This window comes from Plectropomus leopardus, chromosome 16 (assembly GCF_026936395.1).
Source record: "Plectropomus leopardus strain MGB_pleo_1.0 chromosome 16, ASM2693639v1, whole genome shotgun sequence".
In the NCBI taxonomy this organism is placed as follows: domain Eukaryota; kingdom Metazoa; phylum Chordata; class Actinopteri; order Perciformes; family Serranidae; genus Plectropomus; species Plectropomus leopardus.
Window position 1 is genome coordinate 28,308,780 of NC_142191.1, and position 12,560 is coordinate 28,321,339.

The 12,560-nt window shown below is 39.0% G+C and overlaps 1 protein-coding gene across 1 annotated transcript in view; it reads left to right on the forward strand.

The window, feature by feature from the left end:
• slc16a10 (solute carrier family 16 member 10) overlaps positions 1–12,191 on the forward strand; it is a 51,344-nt gene extending 39,153 nt beyond the window's left edge. The window contains exons 4-6 of the mRNA XM_042503340.2: positions 3,607–3,750; positions 4,558–4,786; positions 7,185–12,191. Of these exons, the coding sequence (XP_042359274.1) occupies positions 3,607–3,750; positions 4,558–4,786; positions 7,185–7,414 (603 nt within the window). The 3' untranslated portion in view covers positions 7,415–12,191. The remainder of the gene's footprint in view (positions 1–3,606; positions 3,751–4,557; positions 4,787–7,184) is intronic.
• Positions 12,192–12,560: the final 369 nt, after the last annotated feature.

A 12,560-nucleotide genomic window follows, 5' to 3' on the forward strand; every position in this document is an offset into this window, starting at 1 on the left:
GAGCTTGTTTTCCTGAAAATGTGATGAAAGACACTCATACACACACACACACACTCACACACACACACACACACACACAAACAAACAGTCAGACTACATCCTGCTGAAATTTTTGGCTAAATTTTATTCAGGTCTTATGCAGTGGTCCTCAATCAGTCACTCTACAATAAATAATTGTATCAGTCACTCAGGGAGTAGTGGACAAATTGCTGTAAGAATAATATATTTTTTTAGTGAACCTCAATGTCGGGGTTAAAGGAGCGTTTGAAGACCGGAAATTGACTGACTGATCAGCTCGTGTATAAATACAAGCGCTCCATGATAAACAGTAGCATGATACTGGATGAAGCAGGAGTGAAGATAAGCACTGCAGATTTATAGCACCATCTAATCTGTCAGAGGACATAGGAGGAGCAAAATTGTACTTTGTTTTGTTCTTGCTTTTTTATCTGTAATGAGTAAACACGTGAGGTGCACCATCCTGCAACCTCGCAGGAAGCCTCGAATACATAACAGACATTATTGATGCAGCGTGTGAATGAGTCAGAGAGTTCAATAAGGTATGTCATCCAGTGGCGTTCAGCCGGTCGCTGTGACAGAGGTGCCATGCTTCATGGATTTCTTTGTCAGGTCTGTCCAATAATCTAAGTGTGCCATCACAACAGAGGAAGTGTCTGTCTCTAGATATAATTGACCACATGAATCTTATCAGAGTGGGTTTTTGCTTGTGTGCACGTTTTTCTTGCTTGTCATCTACTCTTGTGTTATCTAGCATCTTGGCGAAATGATCCACTTGACTTGATGAAGGTCTAATGCGGCTGACTGATGCAGAGTTACATTAAAGATTGCAACTAATTGTTTTCAGCATTGATTGTTTTGCCCTTTATTTTATTGATTCATTGTTTTATAGTTTTGCCAATGAAATATCAGAACATCTGTTTTCTATTGATCTATTAATCGATGATCATTTTCTCTAATTTCAGTTATATTGCCAAAACATTGCATCACAGTGCATTCCTACCATAGACAATGGACTCTGCCACTGTGAAGTCACCATTCATCAGTCGTCATTCATCATTTCGAAGCCTTTAGTTTGGCGTTTTGGCTGTTGCCATCTTAGATTTTGGAGTCAGGAGTGACCATATTTGAAGGTGGAACTAATCCTAACGCTAGCTGCTAGCTTGGCTAGCATGGTTCATTACAGTCCATGATTAACTGTGATCATGCTATTGCTAATCTTTACCAGTAAAAAACAAGATTAAAACCATATTAACAACATGTAACATTACTAACTGGAAAAATTGAAGATCCTACTCCTCAGAGGATCTATACGCCTATACTCTGTGAATCTGGGGATACACCATGGTTACTTTAAATAACCAGCGTTGTTGTCATGGTAGTAACTTGTCAACTGATGGCACCCACCTGTCACTAAAGGATGGCCATGCCCTAAATAATGTGTGACTTTAAGGCCTGATAACATTTAAACGGTTGGTATATTTAAAAATGCACATCTTGCACAGTCCTGAAAGTTAAAATTAACGATAGAAACCAGAACTGTTATTTGTACCAGGCTTTAAACATTTGTTTATTTCTGCTGTAAAGTTTGGCATTTTAACATGGGGATGTATGGGGATTGACTTGCTCTTGGATCCAACCTCAAGTGGTCATTGGAGGAATTGTATTTTTTGGCACTTCCTTGTTGTCTTCGTTTTTTAACGCCAGAAGTTGCTGCCCAATTCTTACAGATGAAAAACCATCCATGTTCCTCTCAAGAGAATAAACTTAAACGGAAGCAATACATTTTAAATCTGCACAAAGCTGCAGAAGAGTTAGTTTCAACAATATCTTCATTCATCAGTCATGTCTTTGGGTTCTTGACCATAAAACTTACACAATATTATTATGTAGAATTCAACTGATCTTAAATATGTATTATTAAAAATTTCATGGTTTTCTGGTTAAGAAAACTGATCAACAAACAATATTTTTTGTTAATGTATAATTTCTTGATACTGTGGAGATGTTGAAACAACTCAATGCTTTTGTAATGGCAGCAACTAGCTAAAGGGAGTTGTCTATTTAACATATGAACATCTCAAACAGTCCAGCTGGCAGTAGGCTGTCACATCTGGCATCTCCCTTGAAAGTCTCCTCCCCTGGGGTCATCCCTAAATTGATTTGAATATCATCAGTTATTCTGCTGATGCATGTATGCATACACACACGCTGGGCCTCCAGTTGTCATGCCTGAAGCATTGCTTCTGGGATGTGGGAATCCCCTCTAAGCAGGACACTCCTTAACACAGAGCATGTTGTTGTGGTGTATTGACAAAGATGATAAGTCATCCAGAGGTCTTTGCAAATGGATGTGTGACCTGCAGGGGGAATGAAGGGGGGTCTGGGTTATAGAGGCAGCACACAGACAGGCCCTTTGAGTGGGACTGCTGCTGCCTGAAGGTAAAAGTAGCTGGCAGTGCTCCACACAGCATACCCTTCTTTTCCTACTGGCTCTCAACTTCTGGGCCTCACAGAAGTTGCTATGGGGTAGAAGGGATGCATGCAGTGAGTAATTTGGTAAAAAGAACACCTGGGCTGCTTTTCTCACAGTCTGATGTGGAAATTAACATCCATTGGTAGCAAAAACAGAAGATAAAAGAGGAATGTTATAATATAGACCAGTTGGATAAGCGTGCTGATGAGTAGGTTGTGACATGGTAGTAACAACAAACTCCCGCCTGAAAAATAGCTGATACAGAACAGAGCTGTGGAATCACTAAATTGGCCCCAACACTGCCAAATACTTCAGATACTTCAAAACCTTGCTTACATATCCAACTTGTTTGATACAAATAGAATGTGAAACACTGAATTTACCAATGCAAGTTTTCATGTCAGCAACATGGAAAAAGTTGTAATGTAATGTAAAACTTGATTCACTCACAAGTATGAGCGTCTAGAGGAAAAATAAACTGCTGTTGTGGATGACATTAAGAACTTTCTTGATGAAAATCAACATTGTGCTGTACTCCATGTAAATTTCTTTCAGGCTTTTGATGCTGTTAATAGCAACATTTTGTTTAACATTTAGCTTTCCACTGGTTTTGATTTCTCTCTTTGATTTTCTACCCAACTGAGCAATGCAATGTCCATTTTTTGCTGATGGTACCATGTTTTACCCATGGCTCTGTCCAGTGGTGGAAGAAGTATTCAGATGCTTTACTTAAGTAAAAGTACTAATACCACCATGTGAAAATACTCAGTTACAAGTAAAAATCCTGCATTAAAAATGTTAGTCACGTAAAAGTTAGTACAATCACGAAAATGTACTTAAAGTATTAAAAGTAATAAAGTAAAATTACTATTTTTAAATAATAAGAAAAAAATCATCCAAAAAACTGAAAATCATAAAAAACCCTCCCAAAAAACCCTCAAAATTATTTTACATTTTTTTGAAAAAGACTATAAATATTTTATAAGCTAAGCTTTTTTTCACCCCTGCAGTTGGATTTCCTCTTCTGCATTTTTACATTTTTTCTCCTGGGTGTCGCCCTGGAGTAGAGCCATAAGACAGCTGTCTTCATCTGTTTTCTTTATTCTCCCTAGATGAAGCATGTGGAGGAGCGTTTTGGACAAGACGCCAATAAAGAAGTTCTGCTCATGTGTATCGGCATCACGTCCGGTGTCGGCCGTCTCATCTTCGGCAGGGTCGCAGACTATATTAACGGAGTCAACAAAGTCTACCTGCAGGTGAGTGCCAGGCCTCAAAGTTTGAGGAAATATACTCTATCAGTATAGTATGACATTACTTTTAAAACCTTTTTTTATCCATATTGAAGTGCAACCTAATAGGATTGCATTAAAGCAAGTTGACATTAGTTTAAACTTTAAAAACCGCTGACTAAATATGACTTAAGTTCCTCTATTTATGTGAAAAATACATGAAACGGCATTTAGACGATCATGTGTAATGATACACATGTGATTCTGAAATCCAAACAAAGAACTTGTATGGAAACTTAGCTCTTATAAGGGAACTGAATAAAATCAAAATTTGCTGCATAAAGATTATAGAGAACCCCTGTAATAAGTCTTAAAACCTGGAAATTAATAAAATAAATCAGTAAATACCCCTCTTGTGAACTTTGAAGCTTTTATGTGTCTTCAAAGATGGTTGCTAAGAAATGGCTAAATGAGACTACAAATCGTTATTGCGCTGAGCCACCCACCCCGAATTCAGCTTAAGGGCCTGTTAGCGGTAGAGACCCGATCGTAGTTTTTACTTCTGGCGATTGCAGTAAGGCTTCAAAATCCTGAAAGCGGTTTTCATTTGTGAAGATTAACTTGCTGAACAAAACATGTAAGTATCATAAACATGTGTTCACCACAGAGCTTAATTTCTGTAATGATCCCAAATCCAATAGAAAAATCCCATAGGCTTTTTGGTGAGGCAACCAGGGTGACATTAGCTTACGGGCCTCATCCCTGGGGCACTCTGTTAACCCATTAGATAAAGGAGTGAGAACGTAAATACACCCTTCTCTCTTGGCCTTTCAGGTGGCTTCCTTCCTGGTCATCGGCCTTATGTCCATGATGATCCCTCTGTGCAACATCTTCGGTGGGCTGATCGCAGTGTGCCTCCTGATGGGACTGTTTGACGGCTGCTTCATTTGCATCATGGCTCCTATCGCCTTTGAGCTGGTCGGAGACAAAGACGTGTCCCAGGCCATCGGCTTCCTGCTTGGCCTGATGTCCGTGCCCATGACTGTGGGGCCACCCATCGCAGGTAAAGCAGGAATTGCACTATTTCAACAAGCCACTTAATATATGATATGCTCATGTCATCGTGGATATGAACCATGTTAAAACTGAAGCATGGTGACTCAGTAGAGCTGTTGTGCAAGTCACTATTTCCCTTCTTCATGGTTGACCTCTGACCTCTCTGTGAAAGCAAAACAAAGAAAACAAGCTTTCTCCACTGTGATCAATCGAATATTAGATTTAATTGTTTATTTTGCAAGACAATGTTACATATAAATCACAGTTATTAAAAAGCACTGACAGAACATGTTTATGTGTGGCTACGGAGTCCTAATGAATAATAAATTATACAACTGAAAGAGGCAAGGTGGAGAAGACAGCTATAATTTTCATAATTAAAATGAATACATTTTACATTTTGTCTTCATCTTGTGAATAAATCATGTATGTCTTTGTAGTTAAGTCACGCTTTTTTGTAACTACTCATTCTTCTCAGTCTCATTAATATTTTACTGAAAGTGCCAAATATCTGTCTGTGCTTGAACAGTATTAATGATTTTTAACTGAAATAAATGCTTTATTTTATAGAAAAGATCTTCTACATTAACATATCTTTATCAATAGATTTTTTTTTTTGGTAGGATTCACAAATAATGGAGGACATTTTCTTATTAAACAGAAGATGCAAATATAATGGAATATATGCAAAAACTACAGTGGCCTTTTTGACCTCTGCCCTCTGATCTTGTCACCAGACAAAATGCATAATTTCAGCATCCTAATAAAGCCCAGGTCCTGAGATAAAGAAGAATATCATACTGACATTCACAGGCCTTTTGCACCACCTAGTGTTTATTTTAACACCTTGTTGCTTAATTTGAAGGGTGCAAATTAAAAGCAGAAACTGTTTGCTAACAGCTGTGGGAAATGCACAACCTCTTCATTGCTGGAATGCAATTGACTAAACCTGCACTGTGCTGGTTTAAAGGAGTCCCCTGATATAGATCAGTAGCTCATGTGAGCTTCATGTGCTCTAACTGTCTGAAAGACAAGGCATTCATTTTTCTTAGTAAGAGATGCAGAGATACAGAAAGTGTGACTCTCCCCCTCAGATGCTTAGAGGTCAGAGGTCAGCTGCAGATTCAGCGTCCCTCAGGGAAACTTTACCAAAGTGAATGCTAGCAGACACAGGGATTGAACTTCCCTCTAGCTGAACAGGGAACTGTGAAACCATGCTACTGGGAGAAATTGAGTTACGCAGGAAACTGATGACATTTTAACATGCGCTTCAGTAACATGTTTACTAAAAAATCTGTGTTCACATGCAGCAGGTCAGTAATCAGCTGTGACTGTCTCAGAAATCCAGTTACATCAGTTTCCAGGAAAAATCTAGTTAGGGAGATAAGGTTTCTGTAACTCCCTACTTCGATTAAAGACAGTCTCTCAGTTACACAATGTTCAAGGGAGCATGTTATTGAAACCTTTCTGCAATTCTTACACGTTACTTTAGTGCATGTAAAAGCTTTGTATGAGATGTGCAAACACAGACATGAACATGAGAGTGGGGACTCAATTCCCAATGTTCACTCTTGGCATCGGATCTTTTGATAAGTTCGCAGCCCCTTGTACTAAAAATAAGCTAATATATGTGTGAGCGTGAAAGGTTGTCTGTCCATACGTGTCGGCCCTGCGATAGTGTGGCGACCTGTCCAGGGTGTACCCCGCCTCCCGCCCGATGACAGCTGGGATTGGCTCCAGCCCCCTGTGACCCTTGCGAGGACAAGCGGTTACAGACAATGAATGAATGAGTATCCTTACAGACGAGTATGTTTATTATTGACCCTCACAGGCTTCAGTAAGATCTGTGTCATGAATGATGGTCAGTGTTATGCTTATGTGTCATACAGCAGCTGTTTCTACTCATGTGTAGATGTTGCACTAAAAAGAAGGGTTGAAAGGAACACTTTGTCCTCAAAACACCTATTTGTATATCAATTTCTCACCTTGTGTTTTGCTGATTTTGTGAAGAAAACTTTTTCTTGCACGCCTCCACAGTGAGCAAAGAATCAAAAAAAAGAGAGAAAATGATTGATGAATTTGAGTAAAAGGGCACAATTATCAACAGCAAAACTATATCAGAACAAACTCTCAAACAGTATAAGTCTAACGTATTCAGTCTTAGCTCAGAATTTACTCTAATTCATCTAGAATTTTATGTTTTTGGATTCCTAATTCACTGTATAACCATGCAAGACAAAAAAATCCTTATGAATTCAATGTAACGAGGGATGAGTAATTGATATACAAATGACCATTTTGTAAGTAAAGTATTCCTTTAAGTAAACTTTGACTTGATTAGTCAAACTTCCAGTTGGAATCGTAGTAACATCCACATGTCTTTCTCTCCCCATCTCTGCTCACAGGTTTCCTGAGGGACAGACTGGGAAGCTACGACGTGGCCTTCTACTTGGCAGGCATCCCCCCGATCTTCGGAGGAGCCGTGCTGTGTCTGATACCCTGGGTGGAGGCCAGGCGCAAGAGGAGGGAGAAGGAGGCGGCCCTGAACAAGGAGCAGGACGTCACCCAGAAGATGATCGAGCATGAGAAAACTCAGGAAGATGCACGAAGCAAAACAGGAGAGTCCGTCCTCTAAGTGCCCCGCTGAAACAGACTGAAAGAGAGGCACACGGGTCGGACTGAGATACAGTATCTGTGTTTTTAGCCAAGATTGTAATGACTGCCTTCAGTTGGAGAAAATGCCAAAGTGATGAAACATATCAGATAGAGTCATAGGTTGAAGTTTAACATGAATGTGATCCCGAGGAACTATGCATTAGATAGGTAGTATAATATTACAACATGGAAAACTTGAGGTTATAAGTGAAATTTAAGAAAATGGCATATTTAATATTTTTTCACAAGGGAAAGAATACCTGTTATGCAATCAGTTGGAAAGCTGCTGACACATCTTTAGCTGGTGTCTTTACCAAAACAGCTTCAGAAGGGAAAGGTGGACTCGTGCCGTTCTTTACAATCCGTTTTCAACAGTATCATATGTTTTAGGTGTAGAAATGTGGTATAAAAAGAACACTTATTGGATTATACAAGACAAGAACCCAGTTATGTTTGGAAATGTGACTTGATGTAGCCTCAATCAGCATCTTTGTTTTGAATCAGAAGAAAGAAAACTGATCTGCTGTAGATTTCTCCTTAACCCTGCCACCCTGTCTCCAGTGTCCCCTCAATTGTAAACACTGGGGGTAATATATCCATAAAATGTCATGAGGACATATAGAAGAGTGCTCTGGAGGTCATTATTAGTGTTAATCATGATGTCTGGGATCGTCTGGGGTGTGAACTTGCTTGGACACTTTAAGGGACGCAGGTTGAAGCACAATGATTTGACGTCCAATCTGAAACACTTACACAACATGTCAAGACAAGCATGTTGTGTAATCCAGGAGATCTCTTCTTTATACAATGGACTGCACTCAAGGCTGGATTACTAAAAAGGCAAGGCTTGATCCTAGACCCTCTGGGGCCCAAAGGCTCCACATTCATCAAGTCACAATTAGCTTTAATAGTACATTAGTTTGGTGATTCTGTATGCACCACTGAAGCAAAGTATAAACTGAAACGGGAGGGACCCTAATTAAAGGAATCATTTACCCACAAAATGATCTTTTGTATATCAGTTACATACCTCCTGTTATGTTAAATTCATGAAAGAAACTGTTTTTTTCTCGCATGTCTTCAGGGTGAATAAAGAATCCATGCTTTCTTGATGAAGTCACTGGGGTCCGTGTTTAACAACAGCAAAACTATATCAAGACGTCTGTTTACAAACTCTCACACAGCCTGTGCAGAATAACCCAACTTTCATTTAACCAGTCGTAGGTGCAGTACTTGCTTACCACATGCATTTTTTCTGAAATGTTAACAATATAAAACACGTCACCTAACGATTAGCGCATTCTAAGCATGCCTGAGTAGGTGCGTGCATATGAGCTCTGCTTGAGCAGAGTTCAAACGCTTACACAAACCGATACACGCAACTCGGCGTGCCTGAGACCATTTTTACTAACGTGTTTTAAATCGTAGCATTTTCGCAAAAATGCATGTGTTTTTGGAAGTACTGAGCATACGACTGGATAAATGAGACTTGAATTATATTGCACAAGCTGTGCGAGAGTTTTTAAACAGATTTTTTCTCATGGTTTTGCTGTTGTTTAACGTGGCCTCCATTTACTTCAACTCATCAAGAATTCTTCATTCACTTGGGAGGCATGTGAGAAAAACAACATTTTCTTTAGAAGTACAAGGCATCACGCAGTTGGTAGCTGATATACAGATGATAATTTTGGGGGTGAAGTATTCCTTTAAAGATCTCGAGGTTGTTTGTAGTGGAACCTGGGTAAAATCCACATTCAAGACCTTAATTATTTAAATTTATAATAAGCGTACATGGTGTGTATTCCATGATAACGACTACAAACAGAAAACACAGAGAGTGGAAAGAATGGAGGAGTTAATAGAGACCCTCGGTGCCATAGAGGGTCTGTTGTGCCCTGACTGCACTGTGACTGATTCAAACATAAGGGGGCTGCTTGTAATCAAACTGTGTGCCTGAAAAACCTCGTCAGTGTTTTACATTAATATTTTTAAAGGAACAGTGGGACATTTTGGAAAATATGCTTAACCTCTTTCTTGCCAACATTTTGATGATAAAATCAATAACACTCTCATATCTGTCCGTTAAATTTTTAAAATCAGCAGTTTAGCTGAGCTTAGTTTATTTTAGCTTAAATTAGATTTGTTTTCGCTTACTTTAGCTTATCTTAGCTTAATTTGGTGCAGTTTTGCATAGCTCATTTTAGCATAACTTAGCCTGTTTTAGCTTAGCTTGGCATTGCACCAAGACTGGAAACTGGGAAAAACAGCTTTGCTAGCTCTGCCCAAAGGGAACAAAATTGGACCTTCAGCAAGCTCACTTACAAATATGTTTGATTTCATTTGTGCTATCTATACGACAATAATTAGTATAAAAAATGATGAATTATGGTGTTCTGGGTGGTTGCATGCAGGACTATTCATTGACTAGGCACAAAGACTTTCTGTAGTCTCTTAAGTGCATTTCCCAAAATGTCAAATTATTATTAAAAGTTCATACTTTTATTGTGTGACATAAATTCACAATGCTGTTCCTCTGGTTAAAGTGGAAAAAAACTCATATGCTTCCTGGCATAAAAAAGAAAATGAAGTTTGCCCAGTAGCTGACACAGTCATAGAGGGTCATAAAATACCCATATCAACAACAGATCACCTGCTTGGATGGATGACCTCTTAAAAGGACCAAAGACTAACAAAAACACTGGTGTATATGCTGTTCCTAACCACTTTATAAAAAGGTTTTTTTTGCATTTACCTACATTATCTTATCATTTTCGAGACTAAGTGTCCACTATTTGGAATGGAAGTGAGGACACGAGTTTGACTTACCATTGACTACGTGACCATTAGTGAAGTCAAGTCAATCATTAACTCTGTGCCCAGTTCATTAACCTTCAACAGAAAGGTGCTTGTTTTATGTTTTCATATTGTATTTATTGTTTAAGTTTGTGTGGAGAATGTCATACTGTAATTGACGGGCATTTGCCTAAAGCCTTGATTTCATTTACCGAAGACCAAAAATGTACTGAAATGAAAATGGCTGAAAGTGTGTTAATCCTGTTTGCTTGCCGTCATGTGTCTCCCTAAAACCTACAGCTCGTGTCAGTGAACCATCTGAACATGTTAGGAAGTCACTCATCAGTCTGTCACTATTGACAGTGTCTGACCGCTGTCGGAAAACTCAGAGACCTTTTGGAAAACAGTGCGCCAAAACTCAGTGGCGCTCCCAAGAGGGGTCAGTGGGGACCATGGCCCCACTGATACTTGCAATTTTTAAGCTAACGCAAGGGTAATGGTATCTGGTGAAACTAGACAACCCTAGGCATCCATTGGTACCAGCCATAGACTGTATATAAAAATTGGATGACATATCAGCTATCCAAAACTATAGCTAAAACATTTTGAAAACATTTTGATTGTCTGGCCAAACTAAATGTTCAAACCTCATATCTAACCATTTTTCTTAAAAATGTTTTCTGTCGTTTAAGGTAGTTCTTATCACGCTAATGTTTTTTCAAGTGTTCATTTTTCTATATTAGTTATTTGGTGGTACAAAACCAAGATTTGGCGTCATGATTGACAGCTGTGTGTGCCAGTCAGTTTGCTCTTGTTCAGTGGCGATTGGTCGGTTGGGTGAATAGGGTGGTACCTTGGTACTGCACAGATCCGGGCTTTAAATGTCATCACAAGCTAGCAGCAACCGTATTCAGGATATTCTGGTTTCATTTTTGTCCAGTGGGAGGAAGTGGACACATGGTATCCATCTTTATATACATTCATTGGTACCAACGATGTCTGCGTAGCTTGTGGGGAGGGGGCTAAATTTGGCTCCAAATCTAGGCAACATTTTTATTGTGCACCAGCCCAAGATTTTTAGCGCCCCCACGTGGTCACCCAATTAAAAAATTCCTGGGTGCACCCCTGCTAACACTGCTTTTCTGTTAGCCTGTGATTTTTCCCTCTGCAGACCTGTGACACTCTCTACCTCAGATGTTGTAAATGTGTAGAGCTCTGCGCGCGTCTAAACTCTCCTGCCATCCCTGTTGATCCATCAGAGGCAGTCCGACAGAGCAGTTTTGGAGTGTGAGTGGAGAAACGCAAATAAACTACAAAGTCTTAGAAGATGATCTAGCTGTAAAAAGTTTTGCTCTTTAATGCTGCTCAGAACCAGAAATGCCTTGTTTTTAGGTATGAGAAACTTCAAGAGTTTACATCTGTTCTCCTCTCTAAATATATATTCCTATTGAAATCAAATCACAAGTTGCCTTTTAATCCAGTCTTTTATAATGATGCATGTTTATAGCTGACTTTAAGTTTTTGTTTTTTTTAGTCTGTTATTCTTTTTTGTCTTAGCGCTGCCCCAAAGTTTGTAACATTTTGTTATGAATTGCTGTTATTATTTTGGCTCTGTCACCATTGGCTTTATTACAAATCTCAGTATATTTGAATGCATTTTGTTTTTGCAGCAAGTACAGAAACATTTACTTCTGTAAAGCTTTCCTGCAAGAAATGCATCTTTGCTTCTTTTATCCAGATTTAGCATTATTTTGTGTCTTTAATTTCTGTTCGCTTTTGCTTACTTTTGTTTTGTGCTTATCTCTTTTGCGTTACCCAAAATGTTTTCTACTAAATATTACTCTACCTGTCTTTCCTATGTGCTGCAGAATGTGTGGTGAACGACAGTATATGCAATGTAACATTATGTAAACCCAATCAGACTTCCGCATTTTCAAGACAGTAAAAAAAACAAGATGTTTACATTTCCTGTGACTTTCTCCTAATTTATCTTTCCATGTGACTGTGGCTGGTACACCGTGTTATCTCTGATCTCTGGCCTTTCATTTGGTTTACACACAAGTGCCAAAGATCGTTTGATCAGCTGCTCCATTTACTGTATGTAAAGTAAAGCTATAAACAGCCAAACGTTGAGTCAGTTCACTTTAGTGATAAAAAACAACAGCCAGGGATACTGCTGTCAGCATTCTGTCAGCTAAAACTGAACCCAGAGAACATAAACAGATATTTTACGACTTCAAACGTGAAATATTTAACCACCTCTTCCTTACAGTCACCAGTGAGTCCATTTGGACTTTTGTTCCCAGAGTTTAGGCTCCCCATAGAATCCTTCC